General features: G+C 41.9%; 1 protein-coding gene across 4 annotated transcripts in view; it reads left to right on the plus strand.

Moving 5' to 3' along the window:
• The first annotated feature begins 680 nt into the window (after positions 1 to 680).
• C1H11orf49 (chromosome 1 C11orf49 homolog) overlaps positions 681 to 19,513 on the plus strand; it is a 202,860-nt gene continuing 184,027 nt past the window's right edge. Inside the window, exon 1 of one of the 4 annotated variants that reach the window (XM_043910986.1) lies at positions 681 to 847. In XM_043910986.1, coding sequence (XP_043766921.1) covers positions 802 to 847 — 46 coding nt within the window. In that variant the 5' untranslated portion in view covers positions 681 to 801. The remainder of the gene's footprint in view (positions 848 to 19,513) is intronic. The other 3 variants (XM_043910996.1, XM_043910964.1, XM_043910977.1) reach the window with 3 other exon arrangements.

Genomic DNA, 19,513 nt, shown 5'->3' on the forward strand with positions numbered 1-19,513 from the left:
AAAAAAAAAAAAGATAATGGGATATTAAATGTTTATGGGGATTTAGGGGTGGGAGCTACTATCGTGGGGCTTCCCTGGTAGGTCAGTTGGTAAAGAATCTGCCTGCTATGTTGGACTCTGCCAGCAATGCAGGAGACTTGAGTTCAATCCCTGGGTCGGGAAGATCCCCTGGAGGAGAAAATGGCAACCCACTCCAGTCTTCTTGCCTGGAGAATTCCATGGACAGAGGAGTCAGATGGGCTACAGTCTATGAGAGTAGGACACAACTTAGCGACTAAACCATCAAGGCTACTATTATGATGAAGTAAAGTGAAGTCAAGTCAGTCGCGCAGTCGTGTCCGACTCTTTGTGGCCCCATGGACAGTAGCCTGCACCAGGCTCCTCCGTCCATGGGATTTTCTAGGCAAGAGTATTAAAGTGGGTTGCCATTTCCAACTATTATGATAACAGTTGTATAAAGCAGGAAGAGTTATGAAATTCAGAAATTGAGGGTATATGGAGGGTTGGCAATGAGTTTTCCACACCGGGAAATATGATGGTTTCAAGGGAACTCTGCACCTCAAATTCGTCTAAAACCATCGCCTCAAGAAAGGGAGTCCAAAGAAACGAAGACCGCTGCGAGGCGACTGCTCCCGGAACTGGTACGGCCAGCTTGGAGTTGCGATACGGAAACTGTTTGCGTGGCACCCCCTCCGCCTCCTGCCTCTCCCGCCGCGTGGGTGCCATGGCAACCGAGAGAGCCGGGAGACCTAGGTTCCGGAAGCCGAAGAGCTGGAGCTCTGAAGCCACCCTGATCAAAGGATGCTGAGTCCGGAGCGCCTAGCCCTACCGGATTACGAGTATCTGGGTAGGCGCTTCCTTCAGCTTTGGGGAAGGAAAGAAATGCAGACGCATTAGGCCAGAGTCTGGGGAGGAGGATGGGGCGGGATCTGAGTGTGAATGGGTGGGGTGGGCTAGGGAGGGGCGGGGAGGGGGCGCTGATCCAGGGGCCTGAAGGTGTAAGGCCCAGCGAGGAGGAAAACAACATCTGGGGAATAAAGAATGCTGAAGTGTACCCGCTGGAGCTCAGGCAGTGTGGATTGTGCTCACAGTGGGCTATGTTGGAGTTGAGAATTGGCGGAGGTGGGGGGCTTTGGGGGTGTTACTGACTTGCTGCTAGTGGAGTAACCTTGGAATCTTGAAGTGCCACCTCAGTCATTCCGTGAGCCGTCAGATAACCGTCACGGCGGCAACTAACACTTTGGAGTTTTTCTTTTACGTTAGGCACTATGCTAAGCATTTTACATGCATTCTTTATTGAATCTTCGTAACAGCCCTGGGAGGAAACGGTTTTCCTTCCATTTTGCAGACGGAGAAACTGAGGCTGAAGAGATAATTTACACAAAGCCGCACCGCTAGGAAATGGTATGGCCTGGATCAGAACCTTATTTGCCCACTCCTGAGCTTGAGTTCTTGATCAGTAGGGCTGCGGCTGTAATACGTTATTCACACTTAATTAACACCTTCAGTGTGGATGAGAAAAGGATGTGTGTGTGTGTGTATGCGTACGTGTAAGGACACATGTTTTAAAACGTTGTTTAGTCGCTAAGTCGTGTCCAACTCTCTTGCAACCCCATGGACTGTAGCTGGCCAGGCTCCTCTGTCCATGAGGTTTCCCAGGCAAGAATACTGGAGTGGGTTGCCATTTCCTTGTCCAGGGGATGTTCCAGACCCAGAGATCGAACCCAGGTCTCCTCCATTGGCAGGTAGATTCTTTACCACTGAGCCACCAGGGAAGCCCTTTAAAACATTAATAGACTTTATTTTTAAAGAAATTTTAAGTTTACAGGAAATTAAGCAAATATTATAGTGTTCCCATGTACTCCTTGTCAGTTTCCTGTTATTAACATCTGACATCTATTAGTATAGTACATTTGTTACAATTGATGGACCAATATTGATACGTTATTATTAACTAAGATCCACAGTTTGCCTTAGGGTTCACTCTGTGTCAGTAGTTTTATGGGTTTTGACAAATGCATAGTGTCATATATCCCCTGTTATAGTATTGTGCAGAGTAGCTTCACCCCCTGTCTGTTCATCCTTTCCCCTGTCCCCCAACCATTGGCAACCATTGACCTTTTTACTCTCTCTAAAGTCTTACTTATTCAAAATATCATACAGTGGAGTCGCAGAGTATATAACCTTTTCAGACTGGCTTTTTTCACTAAGCAATAATGCATTTTAGGTTCCTCCACATCTTTTCCAGGCTTGATAGCTCATTTCTTTTTATAACTGAATAATATTCAATTGTATGGATATATGGATACTGTACACATTTTTTTTAATGAAAAACAATTCCAGTTTAAATTTCTGAATTTGTCATATGGAAAGTAGATTAAAAAATATAAGAAGTTTATAAGGAAAAGTCTCTTCCAGCCCTTTTCCCCTCATCTGCCAGTTTCCATCTGTCCTCAGCCCACTACTAGTAACTACTGTGGCTGGTTTCTTGTGTGACCTTCCAGAGTTTAGTTTATTATGTATATAAGAGATAATGTATTTTTTTCTTTCTATATATCTCAAGAGTGATTTCTGTATCAGTGAGAGCTTTCTCATTCTTCTAAGAACTTGTTTAGCTACATAGTATTGAAATAATTTATTTGACTAGTTCTCGGTTGGTACACATGTTGTTTTTAGCCTTTTGCTATTATTGAAAATGTGTGTGTTAGTCGCTCAGTCATGTCCAACTCTTTGCGACCCTGTGGACTGTAGCTGGCCAGGCGCTTCTGTCCATGGGATTCTCCAGGCAAGAATACTAGAGTGGGTAGCCAGGAGATCTTCCCGACTCAAGGATCAAACCCAAGTCTCCCGCATTGCAGGCAGATTCTTTACTGTCTGAGCCACCAGAGAAGGCCATTACTGAAAATGCCCCACTGGATAACCTGTAATTTTGTGCCATTACTAGTATATCTGCAAAGAAAACCACAAAGTAAAATTGGTGGGTCAGAGATATATGCATTTTAAATATTGATAGACATTGCTAAATCATGTTTCACAGGGGTTGGACCATTTTACACTGCTGTTAGCAATGTAGGAGAATGTCTGTTTCCCTATGGTCTTTCCAGCAAAATATATCCAACTCAAACCATCAGGTATTTTCAACTGGTTAGTTGATTTGATATGGGTAGATTTGATATGCATTTCTCTTATGAAGTTAGGACTCTTTTCACCAAGGTTAAGGGGTATATGTGGTTTTTGAAAGGAATATATATACTTAATTCTCCTAATTGGAGAAGGAAATGGTAACCCACTCCATTGTTCTTGCCTGGAAAATTCCACGGACAGAGGAGCCTGGTGGGCTATGGCATGGGATCTCAAAGAGTCAGACACAACTGAGCAATTTCACTCACTCATATATACCTAAAGAGCATGGTTAAATCACAGATACTTTTGCATCCAATGAATAATATTAATGCCTAGCAATGCCTAGACTCTTTCTAAAAATTTTATGTTTTTTATCTTATTTACTCAGTACTAATGAGTCTATGAGGAGGAAATGGCAACCCACTCCAGTATTCTTGCCTGGAAAATCTCATGGAGGAAGAGCCTGGTAGGCTACAGTCCATGGGGTCGAAAAGAGTCGGACACGACTGAGCGACTTTTTACCAATGAGTCTATGAAATATTTGAAAAGCCTAGTTCATTGTTCAGTTCCTTGGATATTTGCCTCAAAGGCTTGACATAGTTAATATTACTGGTTCTTTGGTGAGTAGGAGCTGATGGTCCTTCCATAAGTGGCTTTTTTTTTTTTTCAGGGAGACTAAGTCAATGGCATTGTTGATAATGAATCTATAAACAGAATCAAAGTTTCAGTTTGGCCGAAAAAACTTCAGCATCCAACCACTTACCTAATTATTGAACCCTGGATTACTGAAGCTCTTTCAGTTTCTGTTGCATGTTTGAGTGTCCGTGTCCCAGTCTCGGTCTGGACGTTCATACTGCCTAAGCAGGGTCATGCTACTCACTGCCTTCCTCATGGTTGCTCAAACCATACAACTCTGCTGAAATGCATTTGTCTTTAGTTGAGAGCAACCCTGCCCTTTCAGTTTGGTCTCTTTTAGAGGCATGCTGTTGCTGTTTTGAAGCATTCATCCTCCATTTAACAACCACTGAAAATCATCCCTTATAGATTAATTTAATGAAATAGTTTCTGGTTTGAAAATTTAAATACTTGTGGAGGTTTTGTTTGACTTGGTTTGGCTCTTCTCCTTTTCTTCTTCTTTTTTTTTTTTTTTTTTTTTGTTTTTACAAATTATAAAGTCACGTGTATAGAACTGGAGAAGAAAATGCATACAGAAAAAAGAAAATTGGGGAGATGGGAAAGCTCTAGGTATTCAGTGCATGGGAAAAGTGAAAGTTCAACATCCCTTGGTAAGTGTAAACGGAAACCTCTTTTTAGTATTATGTACAAATTACAGGGATACCTATTCAGTGAATATCTATAGATTTTCCTTTCTACCTGTTAGCCAGGGCTTCTATTTGCCTTTTTCACTACTAGCGAAGAAAAGAATCTTTCATCATGTTCGGTAAACTGATCCATTCCCTGCTGACTTGGTGGGTTCGGAACCTGTAATCATGGCCTGGAATGGCTTTAGTATCTTAAGATCATCATTACAGAATCAGCTCTGTGATGTTCATGCCTGCAGTCATCAGAATGGAGTGATAGAAATTGTGTTAATGCCCAGGCATAAATAGAGAGAGGAGAATCTGGAAAAGAGATGAAATAAATATAGAGCCCTTGAAAGAGTTCCAGCTTCATGAAAGCTACTTATTGGAAGCTTCTGCCAGAGGCTGAGGTGTGTCTGTGTATCTGGTTGGGTGTGGAGAGTTCTCTAGAGCCGAAGGGCGGCCTGTTCTGGTCCCAGGTTTGCAAAACACACTCCCTACGTGCTGACCTGAGTATAAGCAAGAGGGTGTGAAGTTTATTATCTTACCCCACCTAAACTGGGGAGGTGCTTGCTTTCACTCATGTTCCTATTTACCTCTTCTGTTTCTATGGAAAGTGCTTGTTCTCACTAAGGTTGGTAGTGGATCAGCATGATAGGTAACTCCAGGAAATCAGACGTGGGTCTTTCTCCTTTGCAGGCTGTACTTATAGAGGAATCATAATAAATTGGAGAGGTTTTTTTTGTTTTTGTTTTTTTTTAGTGTGGATCTTTTTTTTTTTTCTTTTTTGAGTTTGTTACAACATTGCTTCTGTTTTATGTGTTGGTTTTTTGGCTGTGAGACATATGGGATCTTGGCTCCCCAACTAGGGATTGAACCCACACCCCCCCACTTTGGAAGGTGAAGTCCTAACCACTGGACTGTCAGGGAAGTCCCTGGATAGTTTTTTTGTTTTTTTTAATTGGAGGATAATTATTTACAATGTCTCATTGGTTTCTGCGGTACAGCTACGTGAATCAGCTATGCTGCTAAGTCGCGTCAGTCGTGTCCAACTCTGTGCGACCCCATAGACGGCAGCCCACCAGGCTCCCCCCGTCCCTGGGATTCTCCAGGCAAGAACACTGGAGTGGGTTGCCATCAGCTATAAGTGTACATATATCCCCTCCCTCTTGATCCTCCCGCCCACCGCCAACCCCCACAGTTATTTTGAAGCTGTAGTTTTTGAACACTTCATTTATGCTCAACAGTGTGCCTTAACTCGTTTAATCTTCACAACCGTCATACGAGGTATTAGTATCAGGCAAAGGAGAAAGGGAAGGATACACCCAACTGAATGCAGAGTTCCAGAGAAGAGCAAGGAGAGATCAGAAAACCTTCTTAAGTGGACAATGTGAAGAAATAGAGGAAAACAATAAAATGGGAAAGACTAGCATCTCTTCAAGAAAATTGGAGATACCAAGGGAACATTTCATGCAAAGATAGGAACAATAAAGGAGGAGGAAATGGCAAGGACCTAACAGAAGCAGAAGAGATTAAGAAGAGATGTCAAAAGTACACAGAACTATACAAAAATGGTCTCAGTGACCCAGATAACCACAATGGTGTGGTCACTCATCTAGAGCCAGACATTCTGGAGTGTGAAGTCAAGTGGACCTTAGGAAGCATTACTACAAACAAAGCTAGTGGAGGTGATGGAATTCCAGCTGAGTTATTTTAAATCCTAAAAGATGATGCTGTTAAAGTGCTGCACTCAATATGCCAGCAAATTTGGAAAACTCAGCAGTGGCCACAGAACTGGAAAAGGTCAGTTTTCATTCCAATCCCAAAGAAAGGCAATGCCAAAGAATGTTCAAACTACCATACAAATGTGCTCATTTTACATGCTAGCAAGGTCGTGCTCAAAATCCTTTAAGCTAGGCTTCAACAGTACATGAACCAAGAATTTCCAGATGTACAAGCTGGATTTAGAAAAGACAGAGGAACCAGAGGTCAAATTGCCAGCATCCCCTGGATCATAGAAAAAACCAAGGGAGTTCCAGCTAAATACTACTTTTGCTTCATTGACTACTCTAAAGCCTTTGACTGTGTGGATCACAACAAACTGTGGGAAATTCTTAAAGAGGTAGGAATACCAGACCACCTTACCTGCCTCATGAGAAATCTGTATGCAGGTCAAGAAACAACAGTTAGAACCGGACATGGAGCAACAGACTAGTTCAAAATTGGGAATGGAAGACTTCAAGGTTGTATATTGTCACACTGCTTATTTAGCTTATATGCAGAGTACATCGTGCAAAATGCCAGGCTGGATGAATCACAAGCTGGAATCGAGATTGCCAGGAGAAATATCAACAGCCTCAGACATGCAGATATGTGTGTGTGTGTGGGCTTAGTTACTCAATCGTGTTGCCCTGTGCAACCAGGCTCCTCTGTCCATGGAGATTCTCCAGGCAAGAATACTGGAGTGGGTTGCCATGCCCTGCTCAAGGGCAGAAAGTGAAGAGGAACCAAAGAGCTTCTTGATGAGGGTGAAAGAGGAGAGTGAAAATCTAGCTTAAAACTCAGCATTCGAAAAGCTAAGATTGTAGCATCTGGTCCCATCACTTCATGGCAAATTGATGGGGAAAAAGTGGAAAAGGTGGCAGATTTTATATCCTTGGGCTCCAAAATCATTGCAGATGGTAACTGCAGTCATGAAATTAAAAGACCCTTGATTCTTGGAAGAAAAGCTATGATAAATCTAGGCAGCATATTAAAAAACAGAGACATCACTTTGCTGACAAAGGTCCATATAGTCAAAGTTATGATTTTTCCAGTAGTCATGTGTAGATAGATGTGAGAGTTGGACCATAAAGAAAGCTGAGCACTGAAGAACTGATTCTTTCAAATTGTGGTGCTGGAGAAGACTCTTGAGAGTCCCTTGGACAGCAAGGAGATCAAACCAGTCAATCCTAAAGGAAATAAACTCTGAATATTCATTGGAAGGACCGATAATGAAGCTGAAGTTCCAATACTTTGGCCACCTGATGCAAAGAGCCGACTCATTGGGAAAGACCCTGAAGCTGAGAAAGATTGAGGGCAGGAGGAGAAGTGGGTGACAGAGGATGAGGTGGTTGGATGGCATCACCAACTTAATGGATGTGAGCTTGAACAAATTCAAGGAGATTGTGAAGGACAGGGAAGCCTGGCGTGCTGTAGTCCGTGGGGTCACAGAAAGTTGAACACAACTTAGCAACTGAACAACAATAATTATTAGTCCTATTTAGTAGTTATTAAGATCTCTTTATTCTACAAATAAGAAAACTGAGTCTTAGAAAGGCTAATTGATTTGTAGAAAGTCACACAAGGTGGTGATACATAAAAGCCAGATTCAGATCCAGGTTTATGGGATTCCATGCCTGTTTTTCCCTCTCTTCAGTTCAGTTTAGTTCAGTCACTCAGGAGCTCAGTCGTGACTCTTCGAGAACCGACCCCATCGACCCACAGCACGCCAGGCTTCCCTGTCCCATCACCAACTCCCGGAGTTTACCCAAACTCATGTCCATTGAGTTGGTGATGCCATCCAACCATCTCACCCTCTGTTGTCCCCTTCTCCTCCTGCCTTCAATCTTTTCCAGCATCAGGGTCTTTTCAAATGAATCAGCTCTTCACATCAGGTGGCCAAAGTATTGGAGTTTCAGCTTCAACATCAGTCCTTCCAGTGAACACTCAGGACTGATCTTCTTTAGGATGGACTGGTTGGATCTCCTTGCAGTCCAAGGGACTCTCAAGAGTCTTCTCCAACATCACAGTTCAAACCCAGAGATAAAAATAAACCAAAATAGCTGCTGCCTGTAAAGGGTGTGATCCTTGCTTCCCTTTTAAGACGGGAGTTCTTAAACAGTTCATCAGTTGCAAATAAGTGTCCTGAGAACAGAAATTGTACCTTACTCATCCTTGTATACCTGCCTTTCACGATATAGACACCTTATACATACCTGTGTGTTACATAAAAGTGAAAGTTGTTAGTTGCTCAGTGTCCAACTCTTTGCGGCCCTGTGGACTGTAGCCCACTACGCTCCTCTGTTCATGGGGTTCTCCAGGCAAGAATACTGGAATGGGTTTCCATTTCTTTCTCCAGGGGATCTTCCCCACCCAGGCATTGAACCCCGGTCTTCTGCATTGTGGGCAAACTCTTTACCGTCTGAGCCACCCATGGAACATGAATAATCTGACCTTAGGGTCCCCCAAGTGTGAGCAGCTACAACAATAACTGACTTATTAAGTACTTAATATGTACCAGGTGACATTCTATGTACTTCACATACATTAATGCACATGAAGATAGTTTCGGTTTTTATCTCCATTTCATATATGAGGAAACTGCAGCACCAAGGCATTAAATAACTAGTTAGAGAGTCCTGGAGGCAGGATTCTAATCCAGCAATCTGATTTCAGAGTCCGCATTGTTAAACTCTGTGCTATGAATACCTTGAATAACTCGGAAAATGAGGCTACAGTTATCGCACGGACCTGCATTCCATGGTTGCATGGAGTTAAGTTCAGATGACTCCAAGGGCTTAATTTTTCTTTTTTCTTTTTTTTCTTTTTCAAGGGCTTAATTTAACATTTCTGCCAGGAGGGGGCATCCTAGGAATCAGGATGGGTCAAATAGTAAAATTCAAGTTCCTTCTTTCACTGGGCTCATCTCTCAAAGGCAGGCGGTAAAGAAGATAACATCTAAAAATAAACCATTTAGGGGAGCTTGAGTGACAGTAATCTATGTACTTGGTGTAGCTGTGTGACCTTGAGGAAGTTACTCAACCTCTCTGTGCCTTAGATGCCTTATCTGCAAAATATAGATAATAATAATACTTACCTCATGCATGTAAGCTTTTAGAGCAATACCTGGCTGATACATTGTGAAAAGAGGATATACAAAGATGAGTAAGATATCTTTTCTTCTAGAGCATCTAGGTAAGTGCTCAGTAGATATTAGCTGCTATTATTATTCCTATTTTTTTAATAAAAATATGTAATACATCTGTGGCAATGGGTCACACAGAGCCGGACACGGCTGAAGCAACCTAAGATGCACAATGCATCTCTGGTAGCCATGAAACTGTGCCTCTCAGATCGCCTGGTATGGGAGGGGAAGATAGTTAACTCAACTCCAGCTCTCAGTCCAACACCTTATTCACGCTGAGGTCACACTTCCCGCAGGCTGCTCCCAGCAGACGACTGGGTGAGGCGGACAGACCCACTTTTACGAGAAGTGTGACTCCTCTGATGGTGCCTTTGGCTTGAGGACTCCCACTGCACCGCAGTCTAACACTCTCACCCTCTTCTCTGCGCGGGTCAGCCCTGCAATGTGTCTGTCACCTCTCCGAGTCTCTTCCAGCTCCCTCCACATTTTCCCTCATGGGCTTTTCATCCCCTAAATCTCTTGCATGTCTGATCCTGTCTTCTTGTCTGCTTCTCAGAGTCCCTGGACTAAGACAGCCTCCAGTAGTCACTGATACAGTCCCTTTCATTCATGAGGTTAAGATTTCTTCAAGCCTTGGCAGAGGTTCTGACATATGACTGTTTCTATGTTGAAGATTCTTAAGTGTTACTAATCTTGTTTTATTTTTCTGCATTTGCTGATATCAACTTGTCTTATTGCCAGACATAGTTTCTCTTTTTGCTTTTGGATGAGTCTTGATAAGCAAATGTAATTTTGTTGGAATATAATCAGTGAACCTCCCAAACCCAGCCTCATGCTAGGAAACATTGCCATTTACAGTAAGTCAGCTGAAATACTTATATGATTTTAGAGAGCTTGGGTTGTTGCAGAAGGGAAAAGGAATAAATACTATAAGTGTTACACTGATTCCCTAAATCTTTGGAAACTAGGTTTATAATAATAAAGCTGGTCACTTAAAAACAGTAATGCATATTTTCACAAAATCCTGAAGGTAATATTCATAAATGACTGTAACACAAAGTAACAGTGTAATAAGTGCCGACTGGGAAAGATCAAGGGCAGGAGGAGAAGGGGATGGTTGCATGGCATCAGTGACTCAATGGACATGAGTTTGAGCAAGCTCCGGGAGTTGGTGAGGGACAGGTAAGCCTGGTGTGCTGCAGTCCACGGGGTCTCAAAGACTCAGACACGACTGAACTGAACTGAAACTGGGAAAGAGCCGAGACCCCTGCCTACATAGAGTTCACTCAGTCTGTTTTAGCACTTAGATCCCATCTCCCGTGTATGGCGTAAGTTTCCTGTAGGGAGCGGCACGTTATATTCATGCTTTGCTTTATATAGAGAAGCTATTCAGGGAGCAAGAAAGAAAGAAGGGAAGGAAGGAAGAATTAGGAAGAGAAGAAAGGAAGGAGAAAGGGGGAAGAAGAAACGAAAGAGATGATTTTGTGGACATGTGCCTTACTGTTTTTAAGTGACCAGCTTCATATATTGTAAACCTATGAATAGTATCCAGAGATTTAGGAAGTCAGCATAACATCTATAATATTTATTTGTTTTCCTTTCTGCAACAGCCCAAGCACCCTTAAGTCCTATGAGTATTTCTGTTGACGTAAACAGAAATGGGTTGGATTGGCTCTAGCATAGGGTTGGGTTTGGAAGGTTCACTAATCATATTCAAACAAAAGTAAGTTTGCTTATCAGGATTCATCCAAAAGCAAAAAAGAAATTGCCATCACAGGGGCAGCAGTTCCCTAGGTGGCCCAGTTCTGGGGTGTGCCTCTGGGAGTTGTTCCTGGAAGTTCAGCCTAGACTCTGTTTCTTTCATCTTTCTGAGGATTCTGTAAGCTACTTAATAAATGTAATCAGTGTTTCTGTTGGAGAGGGTTAGGGATGGGGAATGGAGGTTGTCAGGGGAGAGCCAGTGAGTTCTAAGGCATACTGTTTGTTGACCATTACCCACCTCTGTTTCTCCTTACGGGTAACTGACTACAGGTGATGTCAGTGTTATTCTAGGGATTAAGTATAGTTCCATAAATTTTTTACTTTGCCTATCATTTATATATTCAGGTAATTTTAAAATCTTCCCTCTAAATGCTGTCTAAAAGTTGGAGATCACTATTTTTTGTTATAAATGCCACATTTGCTAAATGAGTGAATTTTAGGAAGCTAAGTAATCAAAGTTTTAAAAAGTAATAAAAAAGACTTCAGAAGAGATAGATGATCCATTAACTTATCTCTGGTTCATCTTCCAGTTTATATCCTTCTTAGTGCTTATCACAATTATCTTATTAATCTATTCATATATCTTGTTATTGTCTGTTTCTTACTAGAATGTAAGCATAAGGGCAGACTTATTCTCTCAGTATCTCCAAAATCTAGCACAGTGCTTGGCCCAAGTTCAATGCACAGTCGTTAAATGAACAGTGTGCTTTATGTGGGCTTCCCAGGTGGTTGCTAGTGGTAAGACCCCTCCTGCCAATGCAGAAGATGTAAGAGACTCGTGTTCAATCCCTGGGTCAGGAAGATCGCCCGGAGGAGGGCATGGCAACCCACTTCAGTATTCTTGTCTGGAGAATCCCATGGGGAGAGGAGCCTGGCGGGCTGCAGTCCATGGGGTCGCAAAGAGTCGGTCACAACTCAAGCGACTTACCACATATGCACACTGCTTTAAGTAGCAAAATAATTTTTTTTTTCTCAAATGAAAGAAAGGAATCCAGTTCAGAAAATAGTTATTGAATTCCTGCTGTGCGAGAGACACTAGGCTTTTTTCCCTTCTTCCTCTGACAACCAAAGGATAACTGATTAAAATCTTTGCTCTGAATGCTGTCTAAAAGTTGGGGATCACCATTACTTGCGTGTATACCGTGTTTGCTAAATGAGTAAATATAATTTCTTGGTTTTGATTCCACAACAGTAAGATTCAGCTCCTTTTTTCAAATGGTTTCTTATGAAGAAAGGAAATTTTATACCATTTTGAGGCATCTCCTTGAGATCCCGTTTTCAGTTGGGCAGAGTAATATGCTTTGATTAAGCCTGGAATTACCCTTGTCAGCTAATCGCTGGGTGCTCTGTGTTGGGATGCCCTTGCACTGCTTCCCTACGGGCCTTAGGAAATAGCTCATCCTATGATTGGAATTTCAAGTCAAAACACATTTTATCTGAGCAGAATTTTAATGATTTATCAAAGAGAGGAGGGGTTTTCCCAAACACATCTGAACTTACCAAATTACTGATCCCATTAGCTATGTTTTCTCTTAAGCACTTCTCTTTAAACAAAGTAATTACAGCTGAAATCATCCAATGTATTTTTCATAAAAGCTTTTGACTAAGTTGTGTTTGATTAGCAGGAACCCAGTAAAAGTAAATATTGTTTGAGAAGGCACTTTCCGAGCCCTTTCTTTTTCTTCATTGAATTAGCTTTTTGAAAGCACTGTTCTTTAGAGAGAGTAAGAGCCTTTTTCCAGCTGTCCTATTGTGTAGCCCAAGGTCTTGCTAATACCATTATCTGGCCCTGAGATTACAGGTAATTGTGATAAAACACAGGCTTCAGTTTCTATAATCTCAGACAGAAATCTGTTTGTGCCCTGGCCTTCACATCAGGTGTTTGTGAAATTCAGACTTCTCTCACCTGGAATAGCGCCCCCCTCGCCACCCCCCGGCCCCCAGTAAACAGAGGTATCTGGCAAGAAAAGGGCTGTATAAGAGCCATTGCCTTTTTTTTTTTTTTTTTTCAATCATGTGGCAGAACTCCTCCTGTGGCCAACTTACATACAACATGTGCCCTAAATGGGAAAATTATATATTTTAAAATAGGCATGCTTGAAACAATAACACTTTTGAATGTGAAATGTACCAGAAGGCCGCATGTCTCTGGCTCTGCTTGTCAAATGGAGAGGCTGCCAGAACCACTCGGCTCCATGGTTCACATGCCCTAAAGTCCTGGAAACTGACACGTAAGTAGGCAACGCACAAAGCAGCTCAGCCCATGAGAAAGTGAGTTTGGGCGCCTGGGCTGGCCCCCTTTCTCTCTGTGTGGAGTTCTTTCCAGCTTCGCTTCTTCTGTCCCATCACAGTTTTTTTTTTTTTTTTTTTTCAGAAAGGAGAGATTAAACGTGTCTGGTATTTCAGCATGTCAACGGCACAGGCAACATGAGGCCAGCACTCAGGCCACTGTTCAGCCTGTCATATGGAAGGAATTGCTTTTCAGGGGAGATTATAATTGTGTATGTAGCCACACAAATGCACATTCTGCCTGGAGGAAAATGCACAGAAGAGGAGGCCTTATGCTGCCACTCAGGTCTCTTTGTGGAGGGCTGCATAAGAAGCCCTTACATGGCATAGTCAACTCTTTTGGGCTTAATGAGTCATCTTTTTGTGTGACGCCTACTTCAAAAAAAAAGGGGGGAGGGGGGAGGGTGGGGGTAGAGGGGGAGAAGCAGAAACACACTCTTCCCCAAGTGAATTGCTTTTATTGGCCCTGCAGCTTTGTCTAAGCATTTTGCAGATTCCTGATGACATCATTTATAATGCTAGTGCACAGACAGTAAACAAAAAAATAATTTCGCTTTTAGGCATTTCGACAAAACTTGAATAGTCCAATGTAGAGAAATGATAATGAGCTTTATGAACAGTAAGCACATGAGCTTAAACTACAAGCATGACCCCAGTCTTTCTTGGAATGTGACACATTGAAAGATGACTGTAGAGAAAACTCGAAGATTGACACTTTTGAATTATGTGCAGTTCAGACTTGAGCCCACAGTCTAGTGTTAATCCCATGCAGTATGTTCTCGTTAGTGGCTGAAGTACAGGCTACCAAGTGAGTAAGTCATTAAGCCCCTTGAACCCTAGCATTTTACCTATAAGAAAGGAAAAGGTAATATTACCACCTACCTCACTGGAATGTTAGAAGATTGAGACGATAAACATGTAGAACTCTTTATAAGAAAGGTATTTTGTAAACAGAAAATACCATTATTACTCTCCTTGATCAAATTTCCCCAACACAAGGAGTTGATAAAAGCTACCTCATACCGGGTTGAGAGGATGAATTAATTAATATATGTCAGTTATCTTATAGTAAACTATTTAATGAGACCTAAAATTATCTTTCTTGATAGTCTATAGACCACCAAACCTGATATTTAAACACATGATTCACTTACAAAGTCTTAACATGTGCCGTCAGCCTTTTGCCTTGCCTTCAAGGGTTGGTGTGGTAGAGAATATTGCATATATCCCTCTGCCATGTGGTGGTGGAAGAAAATAAGTTAGGTCTTCAGGAAGCATGGCCCTGCCTTTTTTCTTTTCAAGGTTATGCCTGCAAATAGTCTTTGGAGTCTTGCTAATCTTTGTTGCCGTGTCTGAGCATAGGTAGTGACTGTTTTGACCTTTGTTCTTCCAGTAAATATTTGGTTTTGATCTCATGTTTCTAAAGAAGAAACAAACTTACAGTGAAAAGAAGTGATTGATTTGTCTTACTTTGTGAACTTTTCTTATCATATTTCTTAGTAGTTTAAGAGAAAATAATTGTTGTTGAAGGACCTAACATTGAGTTCCCTAACTGGAAAGGTCTTAAACTAAGCCAAGTAATAAAAATAGCGTTGGTTGTTATCTTTAGAGGAGAAGGGATACCGGAAAAGACTTTGTATTTTTTAAATGACAAAATTTCACTGACATCTCTGCTTCCATTTTTGTTGGTATTTGCATAAGGTTTTAGGCAACAAAACCTGAGACGACCCTCTTGAAAATAATGTAATTTTCAATGTAATTTTCATCTTCTGTTTCCAAGTACACTGACATTTGGATAACCTCACTTCCCAGATTTCATTTTCTATTAGATGACACACAATGGGAAACGCTATTTCATTTAAATTCTAAACCCTCAGCAGAGATTATCTGTCTTACATTTTTAAATACAGAGATAATATTCCAGCTTCTAAGCCCAGCCTCCCAAATACTATCTTTAAGTGGGAAATATATTCAAACAGATGTTCTTGGTATGCCAGCTGAGGTCATTTCTCATATCCAGGAGGACTAGAATCAGTCCTTATAAGATATTCGTGAGGTAGGTACCAGCCTGACTCACTTTTCCATGAGGAAACTGAAATTTAGGTTATGTAACTTGCCCAAGGTCACTCAGCTAGTAAATGTGGAGGTGAAGCTTGAATGAAGTTTATCTAACTCTAGAGCCTGTGTTGTCAGCTACTTTGCTTTTAGGTCTGATTTCTCAAGGCCTGCTTTCTTATTTAGTTCATAAGTATTTAAGGATTAGAACTTAATATTTTAACAGAAATGTGTACAGAATATATGATATATTCCCCAGATTCCCTGGTATATGATAGAACATAGTTTAACATTTTCTTGATGACATGGTGTCATTATTCTAGACATTTGTACTGTAGATGTGTTATGACATTTACTCATGAGGGTGTATGTTAGGAAACAGGAACTCAGAGAGCTTAAGTAAAATTTCCAACGTTCATGTAGATAGCAGTAGGTGGAGCTAAGATTTGATTCTAGTTCTTCTGATTCCAAATTTAGTGGTGTAGGTGCCGCTCAATCAGTGTTAGTTAAATCTGACTGGTAGCTGTTGATTAATGACAAGAACGTCCCCTGTTGCTCAAAAGTCCTCTCTCTCCAGACTGATATTTCCTACTGGGTCAGTAAGCTGGTGAGGATCCTGAGGTTCTGTACTTTACATGATTGCGTGCCACTGATCTCAGGGTGATGGTTGAGCAACCGCCCCCTCCGGGGCTAATGACTTACACAGGAGAGAACTTTATTTCTCTCTCCCTTAACCTAGGTCGAGGGTACAGAAGGCAGAATCTGCTGTAGGAAGCCATCGCAGGATTTCAGCCTAGCAGGGTAGCCATGCCATTTGAAATCCATGGTTTCTGAGGATGACTCTGTCGTAAAAAGGAAAAGGGGAAGGAATGAGTCCAGGGCAAACACCTTTTAAGCAAGGAAGGTAGAAGTTGCGAACATCACTTGTGCTCACATTTCATAGGTGAGTACTTTATAATATACTGTTTGCAGATGGCATGCGAAGTGAAGTCACTCAGTCGTGTCTGACGTTATTTTGCGATCCCGTGGACTGTAGCCTACCAGGCTCTGTCCATGGAATTCTCCAGGCAAGAATACTGGAGTGGGTTGCCATTTCCTTCTCCAGGGGATCTTCCCGACCCAGGGATCGAACCCAGGTCTCCTGCATTGCAGGCAGACGCTTTACTGCCTGAGCTCCCAGGGAAGCCCACTTTATAATATAAGACCCCTGCTAATTGCAGAGGAGCTTGGGAAGTCCAACCAGACATCGTGTGTAAGAAGAATAGGAGCACATATTTTGCACTCCTCCTCGGAGTGCAAACAAGAACCTCCCTTGCCTGGTATGTGCATCGTTAGTAGCTGCTTGCCCTTATTCAGAGGGGAGCACAGACGTTCCAGTGGGTGTGTGACTTTTCCTTCCCTACGTCTGCCTCTTCAAGTACAGTGTATTTTATTGCTTGTCCCTGTTCTCCACTCTTTTACCTTAAGCTACTACTGAGCTGGTTGCTTCCTTTTTATTATTTTTTTCTTTCGTAACTCTGTGTCTCCTGTCATTTCTCTTGGATTACTTCTCTGTCCTTTGTAAATATTTCCAACTAATCAGAATAGTTCCTTTCTACTCTTCAGTGAGCACATGTAATTGTTAGGGTTTTAGTTCTTCCTTATTGTGTTGCTTGCTCTCTGTTGGGGCTTACTTTGCTTCCAAATAAAAATTTTTTGAGTGGGGAGTTAGATCCACGGTAGATACTTAAATCTTGTCTCCAGTGAGCTAGTTTTACAATAAATAAAGATATTATATTTGACTTCCTAGGCTGAGAGTAAGAGATTTAGAAGGACGAGGAAAATGTGGGGACACAGAAACTGGGGGAGGAGTGAGTTTCAAGAGGGAGGGAGTGTTCAGTGCTATCAGTTGCCTCCAAGAGGTCAAATAAGATAAGAGCTGCAAGAGGGATTGTTAGTGGCATTAGGTGAGAAGTTTCAGTGGAGCAGTGTGGCAGGATGCCAGCCAGGCTTGCTTGTAAATGGGAAGGGTGAGGGATTTGAGACAATAGGTAGGGTAGACTTGTTTCCAGAAGTTTGGTGGACTGGGGAAGGTGGACAGGGGGTGGTAGCAAGGGTAGGGGAGAGTTTATTGTTGTTTTGAAGTTTTTAGAGTCTTGAGTATGTTTACAGGCTGAAGGAAAGGGAGCCATTGTAGAGAAGAGAGGGATGATCCAAGCGAATAAGATGATTAAATGATGCAAGACTTTTTTAGAAGAGGTGGGAGAACATTCCAGGATCAAGGGCAGAGGTGCAAGCTTGTTTTTGGAGGTGGGAATCAGGGCCATGTTTGTTCATTAGGCACTACAGGCATTGTGCCTAATCTATAAACGGTTTTGAAATTTTTGAAAATATTTGATACCTAAAAAATGTTTGTGTGTGTGCATGTGCTCAGTTGTATCTGACTCTTTGTGACCCCACGGACTGTAGCCCACCAGGCTCCTCTGTCCACAGGATTTTCCAGGCCAGAATGCTCAAGTGGGTTGTCACTTTCTACCCTGGGGATCTTTCCAACCCGGGGATCGAACCTGCATCTCTGTGTCTCTTGCATTGGCAGGGGATTCTTTATCACTGTATCACCTGGGAAGCCCCCAAAATAATATTTATTGACCTAAAATATGAGTAAATGTTTAATTATACATTTATAAAACATAGTATAATATCACTTTTATTGTTATGTTTAGTATGGAAAAAACATTTTATTACATTTAAAAGCAACTTTCACATGTTTGCAAGGTAATGCTCAAAATCCTTAAAGCTATGCTTCAATAGTAGGTGAACCAAGAGCTTCCAGATATACAAGCTGGATTTAAAAAAGGCAGAGGAACCAGAGATCAAATTGCCAACATCCATTGGATCATAGAAAAAACAAGGGAATTCCAGAAAAATATCTACTTCTGCTTTATTGACTACTCAAAAACTTTTGACTTTGTGGATCACAACAAACTGTGGAAAACTCTTTAAAGAGATAGGAATACCAGACCACCTTACCTGCATCATGAGAAAACTGTATGCAGGTCAAGAAGCAACAGTTAGAACCAAACATGGAACACAGATTAGTTCAAAATTGGGAAAGGAGGAGGTCAAGGCTGCATACTGTCACCCTGCTTATTTAACTTATATGCAGAGTATATCATGTGAAATGCTGGGCTGGATGAATCACAAGCTGGAATCAAGATTGCCAGGAGAAATATCAACAACCTCAGATATGCAGTAGATACCACTCTAATGGCAGAAATCGAAGAGGAACTAAAGAACCTTTTGATGAAGGTGAAAGAGGAGAGTAAAAAAGCTGGCTTAAAACTTAGCATTTAAAAAACTAAGATCATGGCATCTGGTCCCATCACTTTATGGCAAATAGAAAAATTGGAAACGGTGGCAGGTTTTATTTTTTTGGGCTCCAAAACCACTGCAGACCAAGACTGCAGTCATGAATTTATAAGATGCTTGCTCCTTGGAAGAAAAGCTATGACAAACCTAGACAATACATTGAAAAGCAGAGACATCACTTTGCCAACAAAGGTCCATGTAGTCAAAGCTGTGGTTTTCCCAGTAGTCATGTATAGATGTGAGCGTTGGACCATAAAGAAGGCTGAGTGCCAAAGAATTGATGCTTTCAAATTGTGGTGTTGGAGAAGACCCTTGAGAGTCCCTTGGACAGCAAGAAGATCATACGAATCAATCCTAAAGGAAATCAACCCTGAATATTCATTGCAAGGACTGATGCTAAAGCTGAAGCTCCAGTACTTTGGCCACCTGATGTGAAGAGCCAACTCATTGGAAAAGACTCTGCTGCTGGGAAAGATTCGGGGCAGGAGGAGAAGGGGCAACAGAGGATGAGATGGCTGGATGGCATCACCGACTCGACGGACATGAGTGTGAGCAAACTCAGGGAGATGGTGAAGGACAGGGAAGCCTGGCGTGCTGCAGCCCACAGAGGCACCAAGAGTCGGCCATGACTGAGTGATTGAACAACAGAAGCAAGTTATAGGTAAGATTTTTTGCAATTAGCAGGAGATCCCAAGTGTGAATTCATGTGCTAACGTGGTTTTAAAACAGC

This window comes from Cervus elaphus, chromosome 1 (genome assembly GCF_910594005.1).
Source record: "Cervus elaphus chromosome 1, mCerEla1.1, whole genome shotgun sequence".
Lineage (NCBI taxonomy): Eukaryota > Metazoa > Chordata > Mammalia > Artiodactyla > Cervidae > Cervus > Cervus elaphus.